The 27,419-nt window shown below is 48.6% G+C and overlaps 1 protein-coding gene across 1 annotated transcript in view; it reads right to left on the bottom strand.

Moving 5' to 3' along the window:
• Nucleotides 1–266: 266 nt before the first annotated feature.
• The window catches only part of LOC117050346 (1-phosphatidylinositol 4,5-bisphosphate phosphodiesterase gamma-1-like), an 84,299-nt gene continuing 57,146 nt past the window's right edge, over nt 267–27,419 (bottom strand). Inside the window, exons 16-31 of the mRNA XM_033155957.1 lie at nt 26,436–26,636; nt 25,498–25,617; nt 20,812–20,995; nt 19,823–19,900; nt 17,533–17,636; nt 17,031–17,127; nt 15,406–15,472; nt 14,130–14,293; nt 11,321–11,417; nt 8,649–8,873; nt 6,832–6,980; nt 6,400–6,514; nt 5,533–5,694; nt 4,938–5,026; nt 3,469–3,653; nt 267–1,031 (exon numbers count right to left, since the gene is read on the bottom strand). Of these exons, the coding sequence (XP_033011848.1) occupies nt 980–1,031; nt 3,469–3,653; nt 4,938–5,026; nt 5,533–5,694; nt 6,400–6,514; nt 6,832–6,980; nt 8,649–8,873; nt 11,321–11,417; nt 14,130–14,293; nt 15,406–15,472; nt 17,031–17,127; nt 17,533–17,636; nt 19,823–19,900; nt 20,812–20,995; nt 25,498–25,617; nt 26,436–26,636 (2,089 nt within the window). The 3' untranslated portion in view covers nt 267–979. The remainder of the gene's footprint in view (nt 1,032–3,468; nt 3,654–4,937; nt 5,027–5,532; nt 5,695–6,399; nt 6,515–6,831; nt 6,981–8,648; nt 8,874–11,320; nt 11,418–14,129; nt 14,294–15,405; nt 15,473–17,030; nt 17,128–17,532; nt 17,637–19,822; nt 19,901–20,811; nt 20,996–25,497; nt 25,618–26,435; nt 26,637–27,419) is intronic.

The raw sequence follows: 27,419 nt of genomic DNA on the forward strand, positions 1-27,419 counted from the left end.
ACGTATGGAGAGCCTGCAGGATCAGGCCAACGACCCATCTGGTCCAGCATCCCGTTCTCACGGTGGCCAGCCAGATAGATGCCCCTTATTGGAAACCCGCAAGCAGGATTCGAGCGCAAGATCTGTACTCTCCCCTCCTGTGGCTTCCAGCAACCGGCACTCGGGAGCACCGCTGCCTCCGAGACAGAGTGCAGCCATCATGACAGCAAGGTTTGCGGCCGGAGAACTTTGTGCTTAAGGATGGAGGGGGGGGGGAGCTCGCTGTGAGGCACATCTGTATTCACAGCAGACTCACTGTGCCTCTCTGGAGGGGGAAAGGGTGCATCTTGTTCCTGCCCCCACCAACTGATCCTCCCGCTCAGTAACCTTTTGATGTCTAACTCTCACCTCACGGGATCTATTTTTCTTAGCTTCCCTTTGCAAATCCTCTACACCCAGCTGTAATTTCCTCTGTCCTGGATTCCTACTACTCCAGCTTTTCGGCCTCTGCAGGTTTGCAATGTGCGGGGTTAGGTGTGGGAACTGTCCTGCAAAGTGACGCCAGAGACATCTTCCAAGCTGCGACCATAAAGTGGCCAGGATTAAGCAGGGGGCGGGGGGCAGGGGTGATTAAATTAAAAGTAATAAAAAGCCCAGCTCCTCCGCTATGGGTTAAAATTAAGCTCAAGCAAACTTTTCGACAAGGCCCACGTCCGGCGTCCGTAATGGGGCCTGCGGGAACTTGCAGGGTCTCCATCCTCGCAGGCGGTCAGTCCGCTCGGATTCCTGCTTCCCATCACCCCTGGGGGGCGCTCTTGCTGTGGCCGCATCAGCCTCTGCCCCTGGTGCCAGGAAGCCAGCCAGCTGGGACTTGGGCAGCAGAGAACTGTCTGGGCAGTGGCTGGTAGGAAAGGCCATTTTGGGGCTTGGTGGGGAGAAGGAAGAGGCTGCCTCCAAGGCCCCCCAGTGGCACGGGCGAGCCAGGGACGCTGGCCTTGCTTCAGTTCCGCTTGTTGGCCAGCTGCCGGTCTCGCTTCTTCTTCTCCATCAACCTGCGTTGGGGGAAACAAAGAGCATGATTGGAGTCTGCGTGGGCCTGGGGGCCTCTCCTCGAGAACTTAAAAAGAGAGCAGGTGCCATTGCGGTTACAGAGTGCCGGACTGGGACCCAGGAGTCCTGGGTTCAAATCCCCTCTTGGGGCCAGTCACCAACTCTCAGCTCAGCCTACATCGAAGGGTTGTAGGGGAGAGGGAGAACCTCGCAAGACTCATCCGGGAGGAATAGTGGAATAGGAAGACAATCGTAAATAAACCGAGGGGCCGAGTCCTTCCAAGAGCAGCAGCTAAGTTTCTGGTTTTAGCAGAGCAGAGCACAAGGGCTGCTGTGTTCCACTGCTTGGAGTGATGCTCTCACCACACCCCTCTTATGCCACCATCGCTCTGACTGACTCCATAGCTTGGAAGACTTTCTTCCGTTGAGTTTAGGCTCCCTCCTTGCCGTCGATCCGCTGGCAGGTGATGAGCTTCTTGTCCCAACAGCCTTTTGGCAACTGGCTGCTTTTAATGAGAGGGCTGTTGTTTTTGCGGCAACCATCTGTATGTTCTATCGCAGCATCACAGAATGGTAGAGTTGGAAGGGACCCCGGGGGTCATCCAGTCCAACCCCCTGCAATGCAGGAATCTCAGCTAAAGCATTGGTGACAGATAGTCAAGATATGTATCAATGCTTAACGATCACTCAGGTGGTAGAGTTAACCTCAGGGACGTGGGTTCGAGCGCCACGTTGGGCGAAAGATTCCTGCATTGCAGGGGGTTGGACTTGATGACCCCTGGGGGTCCCTTTCGACTACAATTCTATGATTCCACTGTTCTATTATTGGCTCCCCCACCCCCACCCCCATGTTTTTAGCTACTCCTATTTTATTTGTAAGCCGCCTTGAGTCCCTGTCAGAGAAAATGGCAGGGTATTAATAAATAAATAAACAAACAAATAAATAAATAGATGATGATGATGATGATGATAAGGCACCAGAGCAACTGTTCTTCCAGCTCCCCACCTGTCAGGCTTTGGGGAATCAGATCCCTCCCACGGTGGCAGCCCAGAATCAGAGAAACAATAAAAGTTCTTACCAAGCAATTTATTCAATAATTCACAGAGAACGACGAAGAAATGCAGCCTGCCCTAAAAATGGCATTGCTCCAAGTAAAGTCCCACCCCACTACGTCTCCCCTATTCGACGTCACTCCTGCATCGGTTAATCTTGAGCTTTCTGCCTCTGAGCTCTCTGTTCTAATGCCCTCAATGCCTGCCTGGTTCTGTGAGGGGGGGTGGGTGGTCAGGAATGCTTTCCAAGGACTGTGAGTCTTTCGGCTGTCTCTCCCCTGGTGTTTCTTCTTCTTCCTGCTATCCTTCTTCCAATAAAGCCCAGCTTCTGCCCTCTGCAGCCTCTGAACTGTGCCCTTCTGCAAACCACCGCTCTAAATCTATACTGTCCTCCTGTTCTTGGGAAAGTTCAGGAGCAGGACTGGATTAAGGTTTGATGAGGCCCTAAACTACTGAAGGTAATGGGGCCCTTTCTATGTCCAGCTGTTCTTTGTCAACAACAAATTGTCGCTGTTTTTTGTGTTGAATATATGCTATATGGTCATTTATGAACCTAATAGGTATCTAAAGCCATTTGCACATAACAAAATATGTATTTTATCAAAGTAATTATTGAACTGAAATACAATTAAAGGTAAAGGTACCCCTGACTGCTAAGTCCAGTCGCGGACGACTCTGGGGTTGCGGCGCTCATCTCGCTCTATAGGCCGAGGGAGCCGGCGTTTGTCCGCAGACAGCTTCCGGGTCATGTGGCCAGCATGACAAAGCCGCTTCTGGCGAACCAGAGCAGCGCATGGAAATGCCGTTTACCTTCCCGCCAGAGCGGTACCTATTTATCTACTTGCACTTTGACCTGGGACCGAGCAACGGGAACTCACCCCATTGCGGGGATTCGAACTGCCGACCTTCCGATCGGCAAGCCCTAGGCTCAGTGGTTTAGACCACAGCGCCACCTGTGTCTCTGAAATACAATTAGTACAGTGGGGCCCTAAGCTATAGCTTTTTCGTCTAGCGGGTTTTTCGTCTAGCGAAGCGGCAATGCAAACCGCGGTTTTCACTAGATGAAAAAAAAATTCGTCTTGCGAGGCAGCCCCATAGACAAATTCGTCTTGCGGGGCAGCCTTCTGCTAGACGAATGCCTTCATCTAGCGAGTTTTTCGTCTAGCGAGGCATTCGTCTAGCGGGGCACCACTGTATGTAAATCCGGCACTGTTCAGGAGAAGGGGGGGCGGTCCCCACATCACCCATAGAAAGAGCGGAAAGAGCCGAGCGGCTTCTTATCAGGGAAGAGGGCAGACCAGGGAGGCTTCGACAGGGGAGCTGGCTAGGCCAAGGATGGGCGGCAGGAACGGGAACAGAAGGGAGAGCCCAGTGGCGCCCACTCACTTCCTGTTGCGCACTTCTGTCAGCTCCATGAGGCGCTCCTGAGCCGCTCGCAGCTCGTCCAGCCGCTGCTGGTAGCGAGAGTCGCCATTGCTGCTGTGCTCGAAGCCGGACACCTGGTTGGAGAGTTCGTTGGCGCGGTCGCGCAATTGCTGGATGGAGGAGTAGAGGTTCTCGTCGTCTTCCTCCTGCAACACACAGAGGAACTGCTATGGGTGGCAAAGCCCTGAGCCCCAGAGGGAGGCGGCCGCACTGGCCTTGCAGCTTCCAAGGCACCACCGTGCGTTTATCGCATGGGGTCGGACCATTATTATTATTATTATTATTATTATTATTATTATTATTATTTCATAAAACTTATAGACCACTTGATTGTGAGAAACCTCAGAGTGGTTTACAAAAGATAACACAGGTTAAAAAAAGTTATTTATGTATGCCACTACTGTGGCCCGTGTTCTGTTCGCCCCAAAATGGAAAACGAGCAAAGTCCCCACTAAAGAAGAATGGCAACCTAAACTGATGGAATATGCGCAGCTTACAGACCTAACATACAGAATAAGAGAACAAGAAGAACATACATTTAAAGAAGACTGGAAAATGTTTATTGAATATATGGGGCGGGAATTGTGTACACTTGAAAATGTTGGCAGTATTAAGATAAATTCAACAGCATAAACAAGTTTTAATGGATGTAATAATAGATTGGTGAATGGTTTAGTCTCTGTAAAATATGCAGGGAATTATGATGTGCAAAATGAACCATGGAAAGAGAAGAAGGGAAGTCACTGACATTTTAAGGTTGTTTAAATGAATGTTCAAAATTGTAAAACAGAAAATTTAATAAAAAAATTACACACAACGCCCCCAAAAGATAAAACAGTAAAATCAAGGAAAAATTATGACACTTCTTAAATACATTTTAACTTGGAACCCTGAGAGAACCACAACCACATTTTGTCAGTAAACCCAGCTCCTTTCTCTAAGTACAGGTGAAACTCAAAAAATTAGAATATCGTGGAAAAGTCCATTTATGTAATCAATTGTTTTCATTAGCTACTGGAGTTTATTATATGAAATAGACTCATGACATGCAAAGCGAGTTATGTCAAGCCTTTGTTTGTTATAATTGTGATGATTATGGTGCACAGCTGATGAAAACCCCAAAGTTGAAATTGTTCATTTGGGGTTCTCATCAGCTGTACGCCATAATCATCACAATTATAACAAATAAAGGCTTGACATATCTCGCTTTGCATGTCATGAGTCCATCTCATATATCAGTTTCACCTTTTAAGTTGAATTACTGAAAGAAATGAACCTTTCCACGATATTCTAATTTTTCGAGTTTCACCTGTATATTGACACTAGACTTTTGCTTTTAACCATGGGCAACCCATTGCATGGGGCCTTAGATGCTCATCTGCCAGTGCAGGGCATAGCAGCCTATGGGATACCGCAAGCATCTTGCTTACCTTGGCATTGACAATTTCAATGTGGATCAGCAAGGAAGCGAGTTCGAGGTCCTCGCTGTAGCTGTTCTTGAGGGGCACCGACCTGTAACCTGCAGGCAGAGACCACAGTTGAATGCAAGTGAAAGCGGAGCAATAAATTTGGCACCAGCTTGTCTGCAGGCATTGCCGGAAGGCGGCGTACAAGACACCTTCCAACCGCCTTAGGGACTCCTCTCTGGATTTGTGTAGCATTTACTCCTTAGCCCAGAGTTTCCCGAACTTGGGTTGTCCAGCTGTTTTTGGACTCCAACTCTCATCACCAGGATCGGCGGTCAGGGATGATGGGAACTGTAGTCCCAAAACGGCCGGAGACCTGAGTTTGGGGAACCCTGCCTTAGCCTTTTATTCTCTCCTAACAACAAACAACAACATCAATAATACTGTTAATATAAAAATATTGACTGCCAAGGAAGATCCACTGGGCCACTCCATCATTTCCACGGCTTCCGTGGCTAGTGGGACTGGGGCAGAGAATGTGCCCTATTGGATCATGAGGAGAGAGGGCCATGAATCAGCGTGGGAAAGGAAGCAGGGGGGGCAGAGATTCAGCCCATACCTGTTTTGAGGCCCTTGACAGGGAAGGTGGCCTGAGCCAAGAAGTTCGGGTCGCTGAACATGTCCTCCTCGTAGACCACAAAGCGCAGAAAGGCAAACTCGGGGTTGTTAATGTCAAATACAAACTGCTTGAGGAGCCAAACCGCATTGAGGCCGTTGTCAGCTGGGAGCGAGAAAATCAAAATGAAACAAGGAGGTTGTGAGTAAGCCAAGACCCCTGAACCACACCTGGAGTCCTGTGTCCTGTTCTGGGCAACACAATTTAAAGAGGGTATCGACAAGCTGGAAGGTGTGCCGAGGAAGGCGACCGAGATGATAGAGGGTCTAGAAGCCAAGGCTTATGAGAAATGGTTAAAGAAGCTGCGCATGTTTAGCCTGGAAAAGAGGAGATTGAGAGCCGTCTTCCAACATATGATGGGATGTCACATGGAAAATGGAACAAGCATGTTTTCTCCTGCTCCGGAGGGCAGGACTCGAACCAATGGCTTCAAGTTACTAGAGAGAAGATTGTGACTCAACATTAGGGAGAACTTTCTGATGGCAAGAGCCGTTTGACAGGGAGCAAATTCCCCTGGAAAATAGCAGGCTCTCTTTCCTTGGAGGTTTTTAACCTGATTTTGCTATAACCTTAATGAATGGGTCGTTCAAACTGTCACGAACCACAAGTTGCTTACCCCACCTCTGGGAAACGAGGAACTATGCAAAGCCACGAGACTGTAGGAAATGACTCAGGAGATGGGGTGGGAGGGGGGAAGCCCCCAGTCATGAGAGAGACCTGGAGCTCTAGTTTTGCTTTGCAGGAAGAGAAAGGCCGGTAATCTGTCTGTCTGTCTGTCTCAACCACAGCCGAGGAGACCGGCCTTCTCACCTACGACATCTGTCTTGTTTTTGCTGTTGTCGAACTCGGAGCCACAGACCTCCACCTCCACAAAGGGGCAAACGATGCTGCGTCCATTCTTGGGGAGGTGCCGGGCCCCCAGGATCTGTGGGGAGGAGAAAGGCATTGAGCTAGGTGGGAAAGGGTAAGACGTCAGAACGGAAGAGGGGCCTGCTGGATCAGGCCAAAGGGGCCCGTCTGGTCCAGCTTCCCGTTCTCACATTGGCCAACCTCAAACCCACAAGCGGGGTTCCGAGTGCAAGAGAGCTGCAATCTCCCCTCCTGCGGTTTCCAGCTAGTGGCATTCGGAAGCAAATGCAAAGGAAAAGGAACGGCACAGTTTCCCCCACTGAAAGGCACCGGACGGGAGCTGGAGATGGGCCACCCCAGTCTCCTCCTCCTCCTCCTCCTCTTCTCACTTGCCTGCAGCTGAACGGTGATGGGCTCCACATGCTTCAGGCTGCTCTTGTCGAAGGGGTCAAAGAGCTCGTCCCGCATGATGTCCGGCTGCAGGACATATCCACTGCGGCCCCCCAGCATGAAGAGCGACTGGTTCAGCTGCATAGGCTTGTCTGGAAGCAGAGAAGAAGAAGAGTTTGGATTTGATGTCATGCTTTATCGCTACCCGAAGGAGTCTCAAAGCGGCTAACATTCTCCTTTCCCTTCCTCCCCCACAACAAACACTCTGTGAGGCGAGTGGGGGCTGAGAGACTTCAGAGAAGTCTCAAGGTCACCCAGCAGCTGCATGTGGAAGAGAGGAGACGCGAACCCGGTTCCTCAGATTACGAGTCCACTGCTCTTAACCACTACACCACACTGGCTCTCAGAGCAAGGAGGGGAAAGGCACGGCGTTGCAGGACGTCCCACACGGCCACGGCAGGACGGTTGAGAAAGTGCAGCTGCAGAGCCACGGAGATGTCAGGGCTCCGAGGAATATGTGGCAAAGGGCCAAGGGAGTGATCCAACAGAGGGAAGCCGTGATTCATGGGGTGTTTATTTTGCCAATGAAGAGTTAACGAACAGGTGTGTGTGCTCCTGCTTTATCTGGGATGGGGTGTGATAGAAGAGCTCGGCCATGACTAAAGGGAGCCACTTTGGGGGGTCTCCCCTGGGCGTAACACAGCACATATAAGTGTTAATGTCAAATATAATACGGGAAAATAAGTGGACCGCGGCTCGAGGATGTTTCACGGACGTGGATTGTGGTGGGAATGGGTCTCAACGCAACCCTCCTTGGGTTTCGTAGATCAGTGCCTAGAGCTGTTGGAAGGGAGCGGATCAGGGCCAATGAGGGGTGTGTACTAGGAAAAGGGGGCGTGGCATAAGAAAGGGGGCGTGGCCTGGACAGGCGTCCCAAGGGACGTTCAGAGGAGCCCAGAGATCCACGTTTGGCACCTGCTCCTGAGATGCCCCACCCTGGAGGCAGGAAGCAGTGGGGGAAACCTGCAAATACATCAGCTGCGTCAGACTGGGGTGGTCAACCTTTTTATACCTACCGCCCACTAGTGCATCTTTCTTGATGGTAAAATTTCCTTACTGCCCACCAGCAGCGGGGCATGCTCCTGAGTGGGGCGGGGCACGGAGGGTGCCCTCCCAGGCACGGGGCAGCTGCTCGGGTGCACAGAGAGGCGTGCACACCCTGCAGCCGGGTGCGGAGCGAGCCGCCCATGGGGGTGGAGTAAGCTGCCAATAGCGGGCATTCAGCATGCCACCCGCCCACGACTCCCAAGCCTCCCCCAAGCTGTCAAAATGAAGGTGGAAGGGGGGGGGGAATGCTGCCAGAAAAGTGACACAGCTCCCCCCCTTCTTCTGACGGCTCGGGGTAGGCGTGGGAATCGTGGGCGGGCAGTGCACCAAATGTCACCCCCTCAACAAACATACCTGGGGCGGGACGCCCCCACTGCACCCCCCTTCCTCTGCCCCTGCCGCCCACCAGTGCTTGATGGAAGGAGGATTCAGCTTGTGCCCACCTAGAATCCTGAAACACCGACTAGTGGGCGGTAGGGACCAGGTTGACCACCCCAGCTCTAGGACGTGAGCTTAATCTGCCGTGGAGAAGAGCTTCCAAGTTTTGATGCCGTGTCGATGACAGCACACTTAACATCCGTTCGTGCATTTGTCCTGGAAGGCCACACTTTGTGCTTGGCAACTTTTTTTAAAATGTCAATAAAGCTTGCAATGAAAGGGAAAAGGGAAAAAAGAGAGCTTGCAGCTGCTGTGAGGAAGCGGGGCTGACCTACCAGGGGTCTGGAAGTTGAGGGCCACCAGCTGGCTTCCGCAGATCCACATGGGCAGCGGGTCGTAGTTGGAGGAGTCCAGGCGCTGCCCCTTGGGGTAGATGCGGCTCAGCTGCCGGCGGTTGTACTGGAGGAACTTTTTGCCCTTCCCACGGTTGGCATACTTCTCCGCCTTGGTCTCCGGGAAGGAAGACATGTCCCTGTAACAGGCTTTCTCTGTGCCAATCTCTGGAAAGGGAGAACAGATTCCCCCAGGCAAGCGGGGTTTGGGAAACACGTGAGCAAGGGACACCCAAACACGACAAGAGGTCCAGAAAACTTCCCTGTTTAGGGAAATTGTTATAGTTATTATTATTATTATTATTATTATTATTATTATTATTATTATTATTATTATTATTATTATTTTACACACAAACATTAATAACATTAATAACACAAATACCAAATAATTCAAAACAAAAAACATTACAATAAAAAATGAATACAAAAACCAGAAAAAAACAAATACAGTGGTGCCCCGCTAGAAGAATGCCTCGCTAGACGAAAAACTCGCTAGACGAAAGGCATTCACTAGCGGAAGGCTGCCTCGCAAGACGAATTTTCCTATGGGCTTGCCTCGCAAGACGAAAAAATTGCCGATTTCCCCCCTTTTTTTCGTCAAACTGCTCTTCCCCCGTTGGTGCTTCGCAAGACGAAATTTTCGCTATACGACAGCACTCGCAGAACGAATTAATTTCGTCTTGCGGGGCACCACTGTACTAATAATACATTACATTTATCTAAAAAATTAAAATCGATGATTTCCAATCGTTCTTACTATACTATCCTAATTTCTTTTACAGTCTTATAAATTATATAGATCTCTTATATTATGTACTCTTGTGCATTGTCCAATTCGTTTTTTGCTTACAAGTATCAATCTAATACTGCAAGCATTATTTCGTTTGTACAGTATGAGTTCAGGTATGTTTTAAATATTTCCCATTCTCCATAAACCTCTTGGTCTGACACTTCTCTGATTTTCCCAGTCAATTTAGCTAATTGTAAATACTCCGTCATAGGAACCTGCCATTCTGTTACCGGTGGTAAAGTTTCATTCTTCTAGTTTCTGGCTACTAATATTCTAGCAGCTGTTATTGTGTACATGAACAGTGGTCTTACGTTTCTTTTAAATTGTTTAGGGAAGCTTTGAATGTTGGGTGTTTTATTGTGTTTTTACTATTCTGCTGGGAGCTGCAGAATATTATTATTATTATTATTATTATTATTATTATTATTATTATTATTATTATTAGTGTCACAGTGATGCAGAGAGAGTGAATGGAGACAGGACTATTGGTTGACTTTCAAAATGCAGAGTCTCGCGTCTGGCACGGAACTCAGGCTTTTCCCCGTTCTGTGGCTGCCGCAGGGACAAGGGCCATGGGGAACAGGCTGTCTGTGAGACTCAAAACATAACTGTCAGGGTTCAGAAAGATGGCCCCCTAGTTCAGTCTCAGAATGCAAGTTTTGCAAGCAGAAGGTCTCAGGTTCCAACATCTACGGTTGTTTCCCTGAAAAAATTATTGGGTGGCAGGTGATGTGGGAATGCCAGTCTGTGCCTGAGACTAGATGGGCAAATAGTCTGAATATTACCAGTTACAGGTGGGTAGCCGTGTTGGTCTGCCATAGTCAAAACAAAATCAAAAATTCTTTCCAGTAGCACCTTAGAGACCAACTGAGTTTGTTCCTGGTATGAGCTTTCGTGTGCATGCACACTTCTTCAGATACACTGAAACAGAAGTCACCAGATCCTTAAATATAGTGGGGGAGTGGGGAGGGGTATTACTCAGAAGGGTGGTGGGAATGGGTGATCAGCTGATAGGTGTGGAAAACCTGTTGACGACTCTTAACGGCTGCAATTAGTCTAGCAGGGAAAGGCAAGGGGTGAGATGGCTAAAGATAGCTTTGTTATGTATAATGAGATAAGAATCCAATGTCTTTGTTCAGACCAGGTTTCTCCGTGGTTTTATGTTTGGTGATTAGTTGTAATTCAGCCACTTCTCTTTCCAGTCTATTTCTGAAATTTTCTGAATTTCCAGTTTAATTTTCTGAAATAGACTGGAAAGAGAAGTGGCTGAATTACAACTAATCACCAAACTTAAAACCACGGAGAAACCTGGTCTGAATATTACCTTAGATTCCTCCCTTGAATGAATGAATGAATGAATGAAAAGCCAGGTACTGGGGAGTTTCAAGTTCTTTTTGGGCACCTGTGGGACTACTCTTGGCTCAAAGGCCAAGATGATCTTGAGGGGCATCCCGGCACCAGGCAGGGAAGAAAAAGAAGAAGAAGAGTTTGGATTTGATATCCCGCTTTATCACTACCCGAAGGAGTCTCAAAGCGGCTCACATTCTCCTTTCCCTTCCTCCCCCACAACAAACACTCTGTGAGATGAGTGGGGCTGAGAGACTTCAGAGAAGTGTGATTAGCCCTGGGTCACCCAGTAGCTGCATGTGGAGGAGCGGGGAATCGAACCCGGTTCACCAGATTACAAGTCTACCGCTGGCACACTGGAAGGAAGCAGGCACCCAGAGACCAGAGTTTGATAGGTCAAGAGGTTCCCCCAGGGCCTGTCTGCCCCCTATTTGCTCTTCCACGTGGGACTGGGTGGGAGGTGGAGAGGACTCACTCTCTTCGTCAAAAGGCACCGGGCGGCAGTAGACGACCAGCTCGGAGAGCTCGAGGGCAATCTTCTTCCTCCGCTCCATGATCTTCCCCTCCTGCATCTGCACAGGATACACAAAGGACAGAAAAGGTCAGGAGAAGAGACTCCACGGAGCATCTATTCGTTTCGATCCATCTATATGAATAATGACTTTCGTGAAATACAGCGAGCTGGCTTACAACAGTACAACTGTTTGGCGGAACTGGCACTGTTATAAATGTCACAAAACACCCATTCCGCAGTTGTGGGGCAGCACCGACACTTTGAAATGAGGCATGCACAATTTTTGGCACCTGCTAAAAACATTTTTGTTGTTGTTGTTGTTGTTCACTGCAAAAAGTGGTATTACAGGGAACCAGGCAGAGGGCCTTCTCGGTGGTGGCGCCCGTCCTGTGGAACGCCCTCCCAGCAGATGCCAAGGAGATAAACAACTATATGACTTTTAGAAGACATCTGAAGGCAGCCCTGCATAGGGAAGTTTTTATGTTTGGGGGTTTTGTGCTTTAATATTTTGTTGGAAGCCACCCAGAGTCAGGGGTGAAGCAAGGGGGGGCCTGCCGCCCTGGGTAGCGCCCTGGGGGGGTGTCACCCCTCCTCCTCGCTGGCCTGCCTTGCCCCTCTCCATGCCCCGGCTCCGCTGTGGCCGAGAGCTCCAAGCCAGCCTGAGCGGAGCCGGGGCATGGAGAGAGGTGGTGTCACCCCTCCTCACTGGCCCACCCTTCTCCATGCCCCGGCTCCCAGCGAGGAGGGGCGTCACTCCAGCCACAAGCATGAAGCCCTTCCACGCTGGCCCGGGCGGAGGCGTCGCTCCGTGCGCATGCATCATGACGTCATGCGCACGGAGCAACGCCCCGCCCCCGGGGGTGCCGCTTGGCTTGCCGCCCCCGCCAGCTCACTACGCCCCTGCCCAGAGTGGATGGGGCAACCCAGTCAGATGGGCAGTATATACATATTATTATTATTATTATTATTATTATTATTATTATTATTAATTATTATTAAGGCCAACACAACACAAGACTCTGGGAACTGTTCACTCATTACAATCATTTAGCCCTGTTTAGGGAAGTTTTTAATGAGTGATGTTTTAATGTATTTTTAACCTTCTGTTGGAAGCCGCCCAGAGTGGCTGGGGAAACCCAGCCAGATGGGCGGGGTAGAATCATAGAATCATAGAATCCTAGAGTTGGAAGAGACCCCAAGGGCCATCCAGTCCAACCCCCTGCCAAGCAGGAAACACCATCAAAGCATTCCTGACAGATGGCTGTCAAGCCTCCGCTTAAAGACCTCCAAAGAAGGAGACTCCACCACACTCCTTGGCAGCAAATTCCACTGTCCAACAGCTCTTACTGTCAGGAAGTTATTCCTAATGTTTAGGTGAAATCTTCTTTCTTGTAGTTTGAATCCATTGCTCCGTGTCCGCTTCTCTGGAGCAGCAGAAAACAACCTTTCACCCTCCTCTATATGACATCCTTTTCTATATTTGAACATGGCTATCATATCACCCCTTAACCTTCTCTTCTCCAGGCTAAACATACCCAAGCTCCCTAAGCCGTTCCTCATAAGGCATTGTTTCCAGGCCTTTGACCATTTTGGTTGCCCTCCTCTGGACACGTTCCAGCTTGTCAGTATCCTTCTTGAACTGTGGTGCCCAGAACTGGACACAGTACTCCAGGTGAGGTCTGACCAGAGCGGAATACAGTGGTACTATTACTTCCCTTGATCTAGATGCTATACTCCTATTGATGCAGCCCAGAATTGCATTGGCTTTTTTAGCTGCTGCATCACACTGTTGACTCATGTCAAGTTTGTGGTCTACCAAGACTCCTAGATCCTTTTCACATGTACTGCTCTCAAGCCAGGTGTCACCCATCCTGTATTTGTGCCTTTCATTTTTTTTGCCCAAGTGTAGTACTTTACATTTATCCCTGTTAAAATTCATCTTGTTTGCTTTGGCCCAGTTGTCTAATCTGTTAAGGTCATTTTGAAGTGTGCTCCTGTCCTCTGGGGTATTAGCCACCCCTCCCAATTTGGTGCCATCTGCAAACTTGATCAGGATGCCCTCAAGCCCATCATCCAAGTCATTGATGAAGATGTTGAATAAGACTGGGCCCAAGACAGAACCCTGTGGCACCCCACTAGTCACTTCTCTCCAGCATGAAGAGGAGCCATTGATGAGCACCCTTTGAGTTCCGTCAGTCAGCCAGTTACAAATCCACTGAATGGTAGCATTGTCTAGCCCACATTTTACCAGCTTCTTTACAAGAACACCATGGGGCACCTTGTCAAAGGCCTTGCTGAAATCAAGATAGGCTACATCCACAGCGTTCCCTTCATCTACCAGGCTTGTAATTCTGTCAAAAAATGAGATCAGATTGGTCTGACATGACTTATTTTTCAGAAACCCATGCTGACTTTTAGTGACCACAGCGTTCCTTTCTAGGTGCTCACAGACCGTTTGCTTAATGATCTGCTCTAGAATCTTTCCTGGTATTGATGTCAGGCTGACTGGGCGGTAATTGTTTGGGTCTTCTCTTTCCCCCTTTTTGAAAATAGGGACAACATTTGCCCTCCTCCAGTCTGGGTAGAAATAAGAAAATTAATTTATTATTATTATTCACTCTGGGAAGGTTTCCAGGGTGGCTTGTGGATCAGCAAAAACCAACCCTGTCTCTGCCACCAGGCTTACAGTGTCTTCAGGCTCTCAAAGCCATGGCACAAAAGGAAAAAGTGCCGGAGAGGGAAGAGGAAAACAAGTTCTTGGAAGACTCACCCTGGCATCTGCATTCTGCGTGGCCTCCCGGATCTTGGCCACCCAGTCGTTGAGCTCCTCCTGCGTGTCTGTCGCGACGTCCAGCGACTGGGATGGGTGGGTCATCTGCTGGGAATGGATGGTGAAGACAAATGGTTTGGAGCTCCTCCCGTCTTTGGAGATAACTACAAGGACACCAGAGGGGTTGGCTTTACTGGAAGAGGCTCTCAACGCAGGAATGCTCCGTGGAGGAGCACGCAGGGCAAGCGACAGTTCCTGCTCTCCCGTTGCAGGGGGGTTGGACCAGGTGGTCCCTTTCCAACTCTACGATTCCACGATTCAGCCGCTGAAGAAGATGCTTCCTGCGTGGACGGGCTCCCTCTTCATTGCCCCCGGTGGGTGGAAACCCCACAAACCCCACCACGATTTCCTGTAACATTCCTACTGAGGCTCCCCAGTCCCAGTTCAGTTTGACTGGTGCGCCTTCCAGTTTCCGAGCGAACGCAGACAATTTGGCTTGCCGTTGAGAATGGGCAAAGCCGGGCTCGTCCCGGGGAGATGGAGAAAGGAGAACGGCCCAACCTCCACATCTGCTTCAGGGTCTCCAAATGGCAGCTTCCAAGCAGCAACTGGGAGGCAGGGCTGGGTGTTTTTCCCTCATCTGCTGCAAGCAGATTAATTTCTCAAGCAATCGTTTTGCACATTTAAATTGCCTTATTCCTTTTGCAAACCACCAGGTTTTCTAAAATCAAGCGGGAGGCAAATTTTACAAAATGTAGGTAAAAGGCAAAGGCAAAGGACTCCTGGACGGTTGCGTCCAGTCAAAGGAGACTGTGGGGTTGCGGCGCTCATCTCGCTTTCAGGCTGAGGGAGCCAGAGTCTGTCCGCAGACAGCTTTCCAGCTCATGTGGCCAGCATGGCTAAGCCGCTTCTGGTGCAATGGGACACCGTGACAGAAATCAGAGCGCCTGGAAACACCGTTTACCTTCCCCGCCGCAGCCGTACCTATTTATCTACTTGCACTGGTGTGATTTTGAACTGCTAAATTGGCAGGAGCTGGGACAAAGCAACGGGAGCTTGCCCCATCGTGGGGATTCGAACCACCGACCTTCTGATCGGCGTGCCCAAGAGGCTCAGTGGTTTAAACCACAGTGCCACCACAAACAAGTAGCACTAGGATTCAGGCTGTATTCCAGGATACTGTCCTGTTAAGATTCAAACTCGGTCCTTCTTCCCCAGGGAGGGGGTGCATTTATAACCCATCCTTTTTCCAGCGCCTGCTTCTTCAGACACTTACCTACGTGGCAGGAAGGCACATCAACGAAACCTTTCAGGAAGTTGCCAAGAGGGCTGTTCTCCACAGACTGAACAAGAGAGAAAGGGAGAGGGGATTGGGGAGAAATCAGGGTTTCATTTATTTGTCTTGTTTTTAAAGGGGTGGTGGTTAACCAACAAAAGACAGGGGGTCTGCAATACCCCGAGGTCTCAATCCCTGCGTTTCTCTTGCTGCGCTCCCCAAACACAAAAGTAACACAGGGCACTCATTTAACTTTTAACCACCCCTCCCCACAATCAATGGGCATCAGGTTGGTTGTACAAACACAGGATGAAGACTTCAATTGATACATCAATTCAATTGATCCAAGCCCTGGCTGCAGATTCTAGCAGCGTAATGGTGGATCGGGAAACTCATTAGCCTTGCATCTCAAACAGGGGGCTAGGAACCATTGATAAGTCTCATACTCCACGAAACCCATCACTATTTTAAGGTGCATCAAATTTTTCCAACTTTCCAACTCCCCAAATAAGGGGTGCTAAAAAGTTGCAACGTGGCCTGGGAATTCAAAAGGTATTTTGGTTAAGTTAATGTAATTTAGTTTTGCTTGGTAAATAAAACATGTGTAAAATTGCAAAAACATATTTTTAAGACCCCCCCCCTCGCTGAAGAAATTTGCAAAAATTAGGTTCCATCCCCTAAAATGGCACAATTTACCATCACATGGGGTTCCCCCCATTCAAGTGGCCCCCTCCCAGCAATGAGATGCAGGCATGGCTGGGATGCCCCCTATCCTCGGGGGGGAGGGGGTTGGAACTCAAGTGGCTTCATTACACCGATCCTGGTCCAACTGCACAGGCTACCAATTAGTTTCGAGGCCCAATTCAAAGTGCTGGTTTTGACCTATAAAGCCTTAAATGGCTCAGGACCGCAAGACCTCAAGGTCCACCTCTTCCCATATGAACCTACCCAGACCCTGAGATCATCTTCTGAGGCCCCCCTTTGTGTGCCTCCTCCTCGAGAGGTCCAGAGGGTGGCGACACGAGAACGGGGCCTTCTCTGCAGTGGCTCCCCGTCTGTGGAATGCTCTCCCCAGGGAAGTTCGCCTGCCGCCTTCATTATACACCTTTAGGCACCAGGGGAAATGTTCCTTTTTTAACCAGGCCTTTGGTTGATCTGTTTGACATCCTACACCCTTTTAGAATGTGGCTCTTTTGGGGGGGGTGTTATTGGGTTATTGTTTTTGGTTTGATTTTATATGTTGTGGTCTTGTTTGTGGACCACCCTGAGACCTCCAGGTATAGGGTGGTGTATAGATTGATTGAATAAAATAATAATAATAACAATAACAATAATAATAATACTGGTAATAATAATAATAATCTGGGAGAGGGGCTGTAAAGGGGGCCAACACTGGGGAGCTGGGTGTACAAATGAGAACTGGGGGAGCTCAGGGGGAAGGAAAGAAGGAAGGGAGGGAGGGAGGGAGGAAAAGAGGAAGGGAGGGAGGGAGGGAGGAAAGAAGGGAAGGAGGGAGGAATAAAAGAGGAAGAAGAAAGGAAGGAAAGAAGGGAGGGAGGGAGGGAGGGAAGAAACAGAGGTGTCTCCCTCTCAGTACCAGTTCATTCAGAGGGGTCTGAACTCACGGCTTCATCCTGCTCTGGCACAGAGGTGTTCATGATCTCCTCCACGTAGTTGGCGGGGAACCAGAGCTGCTTCTTGCCCCCATAGTCTCCTCGCCACCTAGAGAGGGTAACAGGAACAAGGCAAGCAGACTGACTTGGGGGGCATTGGGGGCCCGGCACTGCATGCTAGGGCGAGGGGAGAGCCGGGGGATATGGGGAAATAGAAAAGGAGGAGTTAAGGCAGACACCATCACACTCACACAGAGAGAGAGAGACACCCGTCTTGTCAACACCATGCAGAAAAAGTGTGGCAGAAAAAGCGCTCGTTTGAGCAGGGGAGACAGGAAAGGGGAGATTTCTCTCTCCTGTCGCTGCCTCCTCTTACACGAGGCTGGAGGAGATTCCATGATGGGATCCTCCAGCCAGGAATGAGGGAGCAGCATAGAACTGTAGAGTTGGAGGGGACCTCAAGGGTCATCTAGTCCAACCCCCTAGAAAAAAAGCCCTGAACTACAGGACTCACCATCCTCCATCCTGCTTGTCAACGTTGTGAATAATGGCTTGTTTGCAGAACGAAAGCTCGTCTTCCCGCTGGGCTTTGTAGTCATACAAGGCCTTCACTGTGCACTAAGATGTAGACAAGAGAGGTTATCGCCACATTTGTGCTAAAAGCAGCAGCTTCAAAATTAAGAGCTCACCGTCCTCAAACCGCAAACGAGCAAACCTGTGGATTACGTCTGCCCAAACCTTGTGTGTTCTGCACTATTTATTTTACTTCCAGCGTTGGGGTTTTAAAAGATATTGGAGTGCATCTTTTGATAGGCTACTGGGAGATCTGGGCCAAGGAGGGACAAGGAACTGGGCAGTATCCAGAAGTCTCATTTCTCCCTTAACTACTTGCAGTCCTATCCAGCGCTTCTCTGGGACCAGGAGATTCAGCCCCTGAAACTTTCTGTGGTCCAGACACAGCTTGCTAACACTGGAGATCTGGTGTGGCAGGGAATGAAGGGCAGAATTTGAGCCCTGGAGCAGAATCTCAAGCTTTCTTTGTGAAAAGCCTTGGCAATGCTTAGATTTCAGCTGATACCAGCACTCGCCTTTCACTTGATCCTGGAGATCTAGAAACCACAAGGAAAACGGCGGCTGCAGGACACACCTTTTGTCTAAGGTTCACACACAGCTTCCCAGAATCGCATGTTCTGGATTGTGTCTTAAATCACTGACCGTGCTGGAAACACGCATGTCTTAATTTCATGAGCAGATGGATCCTTACTGCGGTGGTTTTTGTTATGCCCTGTGGCGGAAACAAGTTTTATGTCTGTGCGTGCTTTAGTCAAGATTTTAGTTTTATGACTGCAGAGGAAAGCTTGCAAACATGTGGTTTGGAATTGGTGAGTTTCCCCTCTGCCCACCCTCTAATTTATCAGCCACAAATAATTTCACATTGCCCAGAGTATACGCATCTTTCACTCCATAAAATGCACCTGACCATAAGACACACCTAGTTTTTAGAGGAAGAAAGGGGTAAAGCCCCGTTGTTTTTTTTTAAGGATCAGCTCACAGTTGTGCAGCTTCTTTTGCAAAGGGGAAAAGCCCCGTTTTTTGAGGATCAGCTCAAAGTTGTGCAGCTTCTTTTGCAAAGGGGAAAAGCCCCGTTTTTTGAGGATCAGCTCATAGTTGTTGAGCCTACTTTGCAAAGGGAAAAAATCCTGTGTTTTATGGGGTTCAACTCACAGTTCTGCAGCTTCTTTAGGAAAGGAAAGGAAGCTGTTTCTACAGTTTCCAGACAGATAATCTAATCAGCCAGTCACATATCGCTGGGGAAACAAACAGCCTCCCTCTGCAGAACATTGAACAATGGAGGCCTGGGCAAGGAGCTGGGGCCAGAAAGGGAGCCAGCGATCACCCACACATTCGCTCCATAAGACACACAGACATTTTAGGAGGGAAAAAGTGCATCTTATGGAACGAAAAATACGTTACTTTGTGACTGCCCTAACGCCTGTCCAACGCAGGATTATTATTCCACCGAAACCATGAGAACTAGGGAGTTGTGAGAACACTCTGTGCCAACAGAAAAATCCAGGTCGAAAGCTGTGCAAAAGCTACTGGGAAATGCGTCTTCTTGGTTCAGGAAATACAGGGAAAGGCTTTTTCATTTTAACTGATTTTACGCGCAGCCTCCGTCTGCGTTTCCCTAATTGGTTTCTTGTTGTGAGAATGCAAAGGAGACGACTTGAAAAAGCAACGCCCCGCTGTGAAATGCTGGCTCCATTTCTAAATATCCTGTATTGCGGACGAAAGTTAGAAACGGAAGATAGAAGAAAATAAGACAGAAGGATAATAAGGAATACCATAGTAGTAAAAAAGCAGGGGACGGTGACAAGTGGAAGCCATGAGGGAGGGGGAGGTAACATATAGTAGAAATAGACAAGAATGTACAGAAGAATGGAAGAAAGAGACATTACTGAAGGTTAGTAGAATTTGATTTATGTGAATATTGAAATTGGATACTATTATGTTTGTTTCGTTTATTGTTTCTAATATAGAACTGAATTATTGGGAATATAGGAATGTATTATTTGAATGTATTTTGTGGTTTCTTAGAACTCAATATGTAATTTTTTTAAAAAAAAATCTTTTTAGTTATTGTTTTTTTTCATTGTTCTTTTTTCCTTTTTGTACTTGACGTAATAAAGTTAATAAAATTTTAAAAAAGAGAGAGAGAATGCAAAGGAGGGCCATGGAGATATTCAGAATTAGATACAAGCCAAGAGCAGAGAGCATCCCAAGGGCCTTTCTTGCTCACTTACCCTGGCTGTGGGCATCTTGTTGGCTTCCACGTAAAAGTGGGGTGTCCGCACCTCGTAAAGCGCTCCGTAATCCAACTCCTGTAGGGAAGAGGAGGCCCTCTGTCACAGCCAGCACTGAATCACAGAACTGCGGAGTTGGAAGAGGACCCAAACAGTCATCTGGCCCAACTCCTCTCTGCTCCCGGCTGGCAGCCAGTGTGGTGTAGTGGTTAAGAGAGGTGGACTCGTAATCTGGTGAACCGGGTTCGCGTCTCCGCTCCTCCACATGCAGCTGCTGGGTGACCTTGGGCTAGTCACACTTCTCTGAGGTTTCTCAGCCCCACTCACCTCACAGAGTGTTTGTTGTGGGGAAGGGAAAGGAGATTGTTAGCCGCTTTGAGACTCCTTCGGGTAGTGATAAAGCGGGATATCAAATCCAAACTCTTCTTCTTCTCCCCCCATAGAGAAGTGACCAAATGCCCCAGAAATTTGGTGAAGTCACCAAATGCCCCAGAAATTTCGGTCAGGGTGGCCAGGCAGAAGGGAGCCTCTTTGCCCTGAAGGCACCTGAGGGCCGGGCATGGAGAGCTTCTCCCGGGGGTGTCCCACCAGAGAACCCCCCCCCCCCCGTTGCTGCATGGAAGGAAAACTCAGGAAATTTGGCACAATCCCCTGCCCACCCTGAACGTTCCCCGTGTTTTGGGGTGACAGTAGAAGAAAACAAGAGGGGCAAACCCTGCAAAGGAAATCTTCCCCGTGTGGAAATGTGAGAAGCCCTCGGACAAGGGGACCGTCGAGATCTGTTTGTCCCCCAAGGGGCTCCGTTAAGGGAATTTCTAGATCTTCTATAGCACCTTTTGCCCCCAACCAGGCACCTTTCAAGCGTTTTGGACTACCAACTCCCAAGGCCTGATGGGAGTTGTAGTCCAAAACACCTGAAAGGCACCAGCAGGTTGGGGGGGGGTGACGGCTGCCTTAGAGGTTGCCAGCACAGGGCAGCGCCCCCTCACCGCTGTGCCCATCTTCTCCAGGGTCTCCTCGTTGATCGGGTAGCGCAGCTTCATCTTGCGGTACAGCGGGTGCTTCTCGTAGTAGCTGACCAGGTCGAGGAGGCTCTCGAACTCCGCCGAGCTGCCCAGCATGAAAAGACGGCCCTCCTGCTGGATCCGACAGTGCTTGATCTTCCCTTCCGCCCTGCAGCCAAGAGGAGCCCAAAAAAAAACAGAGGCGTTGGGGTGGTTCCACAACCCGCAGAGCTCAGGGTGGGGAGCAGCAGGCGTCAAACGCAGAGGAAGGCGGGTGAGCATCAAAACACAGAAAAGGGTTCTAAACAGGAGGAGCAGCTCAGCGGTCGGGCTCCTAAACTCTGCACGGGGTGCGTTTGGAGCGATTTCTGGCGACCGTCTGTCTGAAAAGGGGCAGCGGGGTATCGCAGAATCGCAGAGTTGGAAGGGATCCCGAGGATCATCTAGTCCAACCCCCCTGCAATGTAGGGATCTCAACAAGATCTGTGTCTGGAGTGGAGACGAAAAAGGGGGACTTCCGGCGAGAACGCCATTGCGGACGGTCGAGGGTCGTTTCGGCAGCGAGACGACCCTGGCCTTCCCGGGGGTAGGAGCTCCGCTACCGCACAGCGGGCTCCGCCAAACCGCGGGTTGAGCGTCCCGCGGCACGGGCTCTCCAGCTGGCCCCATATTGCGCTGAACCCTTCTCCCGTTCCCCTTGTAAAAGGGGCGCAGGAGTGAAGGGACAACGGCGCGGGGCTGTGGAGGCTATGCCCCAACCGGGCAGGCGAAGTGGCGGCTGCCGTCTGCAATGAGCGTGTCGTTCTTATCTAATTGGAAGAAAAAGAAGAAGAACCCCGTAAGCCGTAAGTACGGAGGTTAATTGGACTCAAAATTCTTAATTGGCTTTCCGGGAGGAACATTAAAAGGGAGGCTGTTCCTCTCCCTGCTAAATGGAAGAAAATAACAATGTTTCTAGCTGCTGCTGCAGTAGCGGATACATTGTCTCTACGGAGCTTTTTGACAAGTACGATCGGTTGAATCACCGTCAGGGGAACTAAGATGTTGGAAGTATTTCTTCTTTAAAGTTGTTGGATTACAATCTTTTCACCCTGATTTGGGGGAAAATGGCGGCTGAAACTTGTGGTTAAAGATGGAAAAGTACTGAAACTTGATATCCCCTGCCTACTTCTACCATGCTCGGTTTCGTTTTTAAACTGGCTCTAGATCCGGGTATGACCCATGGACAAAGGACAATACTTTTGAAGTTAGAATTGTTAAACCAGAAATTAGAATCGTTGAAGCAGAATATTGATGGAAAACTTTTTGTAATGGGAAAGACTCTAGAGAACTTTGCTAAACTGGAAGAAAACCTTGCTAGGGAACTTGAGGGAATATTTGAGGAACAATATACAGAGACTACGCAACTCCAAGAAGAGGGAAAATCCTGTTGGTGTGAGAGACCCAGGGTTGAAAGACAGATTATATCCGATTTCTGGGGTGAGAGCCCAGAAATGAAGGGAAAACAACTTTGGAAACTACAATTAGAAGATGATTGGAAGTCTGAAATGGAGATGCTGGAAGGTGATGTTTTGTGCCCCCTGGAGTTCTCTGCAAGGATGTTTGTGGACTGTGTTCTGACCTTTGGTTATAAAGAAAAAGAGGACATTCTGGACAATGACGTTGGAAGGAGGTGGAGAGAAGTCTGGTGGGTGATCCCGAGATGGCGAAGGAAAATGCTTAGAAGAGGGATAGGGTGAAAAATTTTAAAATGTAATGAGGACGGCTCATCATGGCACCCCGAAGTCAGTGTGTTAAGAATTTTTGATTTGAATTAGTGAAGAGATACATGAATTGATTATTAGCAGTAGTTTAAGTAAAACAAGATGTTAAGATTTGATTTAAGAAGTAATTTCTGTATTATGAAGTTAAAGTATATATAAAGAAGTTATATTTGGATATTTCGATGGTAATGGATTTAAATTTCAGTGATGAGAAGTTATTAAAGTAAATTAGAATTGGAAGCAAAGGAGAGAAAACGGGGGAAGTCCCCCGAAGTAGATTCGAAACAAGATTTTTAATTAGTGAAAGGAATGTTGGTATTCCAGCGTAGGTTTGTATCTTTGTTATTTCTGTTTTGTTTGTAGTATTTGTTGTTGTTGTACTTGTTTTATTGCATTTGCATTTATTTTTGTGGAAAACCAATAAAATCTTTGTAAAAAAAAGAAAAAGAAAAAAAAAGAAAAAGGGTTTCCTTTTGGGGGGGGGGAGATTTCCTTCCACAGACATTAAGACACCCCACTTGGTCCTGCAGCATTCTTCAGACACTATCCCTACATTTCCAGGCCGATCTTCTCTCGAGACAGACGGACGCCAGCAGCAAGTGACAATGGAGTGCGCCTCCGGGGGGGGGGGGGGTAAGTCAAACCGTTGGAGAGTCACAGCACCTGCTGTGGCCGTGGAGGCCGGCAACTCATAACTGCTGCTCCCTGCACTGTTTCTGCAGCGTTAGCAGCACGGAAGTGACCTCCCTGGGGTACAAGCATGGGCAGTGTGGATGGGGGTCCTGGGCTGCCCAGATGACAAAACACACACACACACACAGCGTGGCCGATGTGGCCCAAAGGAAATCAGAACAAGATGTTTGGCACCATCTTGGCTGCAGCAGTTGCCAGAAGGAGGCACACTAGACGCCATCAAAAAAACTCACCATCTATGAGTGAGTTTCCTCACTGGAAAGAAACAGTTACAGGTAGGTAGCCGTGTTGGTCTGCCATAGTCAAAACAAAATAAAAAATAAAATTTCCCCCCCTTCCAGTAGCACCTTAGAGACCAACTAAGTTTGAAGAAGTGTGCATGCACACGAGAGCTCGTACCAACAACAAACTTACTGTATTTTTCGCTCCATAGGGCGCACCTCATTTTTAGAGGAGGAAACCCAGAATTATTTTTTTCTGGTTTTCCTCCTCTAAAAGCCCTGTTTTTTTGAGGATCAGCTAAATGTTTAGCAGCTTTTTTTGCAAAGGGAAAAGCCCTGGTTTTTTTGAGGATCAGCTAAAAGTTTAGCAGCTTTTTTTGCAAAGGGAAAAACCCTGTTTTTTTGAGGATCAGCTAAAAGTTTTGCAGCTTTTTTTGCAAAGGGGGAAAAGCAAAGCTCCTTTTGCAAAGGGGGAAAAGCAAAGAGGAAAAGCCCCGTTTTTATGGGGTTCAACTCACATTTCTGCAGCTTCTAAAGGAAAGGGAGCCTTTTCTACAGTTTCCAGACAGATAATCTAATCAGCCAGTCACATGTTGCTGGGGAAACAAACAACCTCCCTCTGCAGCATATTCAAGAATGGAGGCCTGGGCAAGGGGCCGGGGCTGAAAGGGAGCCGGGACTCTTATCTCTCTCCCCATCTCTTGCTGATCAGCTACTCAGTGGGGTCCTTTCAACACCCCCTTTTCTCTTTGTAAAATAAAACACATGATCCTCTTTTGTCCCCTGGGCAATTCGGCTCCAGGGACCACCATTCGCTCCATAAGACGCACAGGTATTTCCCCTTAATTTTTAGGAGGAAAAAAGTGCATCTTATGGAGTGAAAAATACGGTAGTTGGTCTCTAAAGTGCTACTGGAAGGAAATTTTTATTTTTTATTTTGTTTTGGAAATAACAAAACATGTTAACAACACCTGAGTTTACATGGGGCTCATCCACCTGGGAAGAGAGCTCATCTAGGAGAGGGAAACCTCTGACCCTAAACCTCTGCTGCCTTGTGGCTACGCTCATTCGGGAGTAAACCCTGAAGAAAAATTCGTACCTGCTGCCTTGCGGGACACCTTTTCACACAAAACTACAAAGGACTAACCCGCTTCTTTAACAAACTCAGAGGCTGTTAAAAATGAATGAAGTGTCAACATCGGAAATGTTTACTGGGACTATTTGACTAATTGAGGAATGCAGTACAATATTAGATCATCACTCTCTGAACTTCAGAGCACAGGATAAAACCCAAAAGATATGTAATTTGGCAATGAGTATTCGGCTTTTTGGATTCTATGATAATTTGGAATGTTTTAATGTGGTTTTTATTGGATTGTAAAAATGGAAAATTTAATAAATATCTTTTTTTTTTAAGGATTACCTTTTTTACTATCTGGGAGGGGGTTTACTAGTGTAGCCACTTAAATGGGGGAAAGTGATCCAGACGCGGGAGCATGGCTGGCCAGCCGCTGGGGGAGGTGGTGTGTGTGTGTGTGTGTGTGAGAGAGAGAGAGAGAGAGAGAGAGAGGCAGAGAGACGCTGCCTGCTGAGACTGAAGGAACGAAAGGGAAAGGATTTGCCGAGGCTGCTGCTCAGGACTGGAGCCGCGGTTGTGTGTGTGTGTGTGTTTGAGAGAGAGGCACAGAGGCTGCCTGACTCTGCTCATCCCTTACCCGCCGCTGGCCGTGAGTATAAACCGAGGGCGGCTTTTTCAGCACCAAAAATGTGCTGAAAAACTCGGTTTATTCTCAGGTATATACGGTAAACGTAATCTTCAAAGCCGGGAGGTAATCAAGCTTATTTCGCAGTACAGTACAAATTTTGTGGGGTCCTTATCCCTTTCCCTGCGACTTTAGCCTCAGTAGCTCCCAGACCCAAAACATAACACCATGCACAGGTAGAGACACACGTGTGCACACTTTCTCCTGCGTTCCCAGGGGACGGAGGCTCACCGGAAGGAGATGGCGTAGGAGTTGGGCTCGCCGCGCTTGCGCACCAGGAAGGCTCCATCCCGCGGGACCCTCATCAGCATGTGTTCCGCCTGCAGGCGGGTGAGGTTGGCGTGGTACCACCTGACGGAGAGAGAGAAGACGCAGCTCCATCAGCACAGCCTCCGCCAGGTGTGCGCCTGGTCGGTTGCTCTGGGAGACAGGTGAAGCAAGGGGGACGCGGGGCAGTCCTGAGCTGGGTCCCCCTTTGCTCCCCCTTCGGAACACCCCCGAATCTAAAAGGAGGAGGAGAGGGAACCCAGGCTTCTCTGGAAGTAAAGATTTCCACTCGTTTTTAATTTCCATACCGCTTTATCTTTTTCAGAAAATATTTTTTTTGGGGGGGGTGCCTTCCAGGTCTGTAAGCCAAGATGCATGGAGCCTGGCTATCACTACACAGTGGTGCAAGGAATGCTCTCTGCACATGCTCATAGGCACACAGGACTTGTACCGACTATTGGCCCATCTAGCTCAGTTTTGCCAACACTGGTTGGCAGCAGCCCTCTAGAAATCCAGGAAGATGCCAGCAGGGACTGAACTTGCAACCTCCTGCTTGCAAGGCCAAGACTCTCTACTGCTGAGCTATGGCCCTTCCAGGGCTGACTTTTAAAACTGGAAATTGAGGTCCAGAGGCTAAGGTCTTCCTGAGCCGCTCTCTCACTGACCATGTGACTCTAAGGACGTCATCAACTCAAGACTCGGGACCGTGCAATGGGGCTCCCCCAACACTTGTAGGGCCCCCAGTTCAGCACCCGCTTGTTGGTGGAGTTTGCACCCAGGGTGCTTCCTTGCCCTGCGTCCACCTCTAAAACCTTCACCCAAACTCTGCCCAAGCCGGACTGTTGACACGTGTCTCCGGGGTTAGAGGAGAGGAAGAGGGAGGAAGGGACGAGGCTTCTCACTCCTTGCTCTCGTGGGCGTTGGGTTGCGGCACGGGGTCCGTCAGGCGCATCTCGAACTCGTTGCAGCGCAGGGGCACCTCGCGGTAGTGGCAGATGAGGCTGTAGAGGCTGTCGAAGACCAGGTTGTCCGTCAGGTAGAACTTCGTGGCGCCGGCTTCCTGCCGGGAGTGAATGCGGCAATGCTGAACGCGGCCGGAGCGCCTGCGGAAGGAAGGGCGAGTGGTGCAAAGTTAAACTACGGAACTCTCTTCCACTGGAGGCAGTGATGGCCACCAACCGAAATGTCATTAAAAGGGATTCTTCATTCATTTTCTTTATTAAATTTGTTAGTTGCTTTAGCTTGTCCTGGGCAACGCAAAACAACTTACAAACAACCAATTTGCCTTTGGCTAATTAAAAAAAAATCTATGGCTTTTTAAACTGTGGGAGGGGGTGGTGATTGTTTTCTTTTCTTATTATGGTAGGTATTTTTGAGTTTTTATATTGTAAACCTCTCTGTGATTGTCAAATGGAGGGCAGTATAGAAATGTAATTAACAACCGCCAGCATCAAAGGAAGCCCCCCACATACATACATTAAAATAGAGGGTAGGGAGAGAAATGCATTAAAAACATCCAACCCACTTCTAAAAGGCCACAGATAGTTTTTTTAAATTTATTTATTAATTTTTCCACTTTAATAATCCAATCAAACCACATTAAATATTCCAAATTATACATATTATTCAATAATCAAACAATCCAAATATTATGCCAAATTATATTTTAAAAAATTGAGGTATCTTCCCATGTTCTGAGGTCGGGGGGGAAGGGTCTGGTCACCTCATATTTCTACTGCTTTCATAATTTTCACGAAAGTTCCCATAAATCATTCCGATGTTAATCCTCATTACTCTTCACAGCCTCTGAGTTTATCAAACAAGCGAGATAAAACAAAACAATATATTCTGTGTGGAATTGACGTCCAGAGTTCCCTCTGTATCTT

The sequence above is a fragment of the Lacerta agilis genome, chromosome 7 (genome assembly GCF_009819535.1).
Source record: "Lacerta agilis isolate rLacAgi1 chromosome 7, rLacAgi1.pri, whole genome shotgun sequence".
NCBI lineage: Eukaryota > Metazoa > Chordata > Lepidosauria > Squamata > Lacertidae > Lacerta > Lacerta agilis.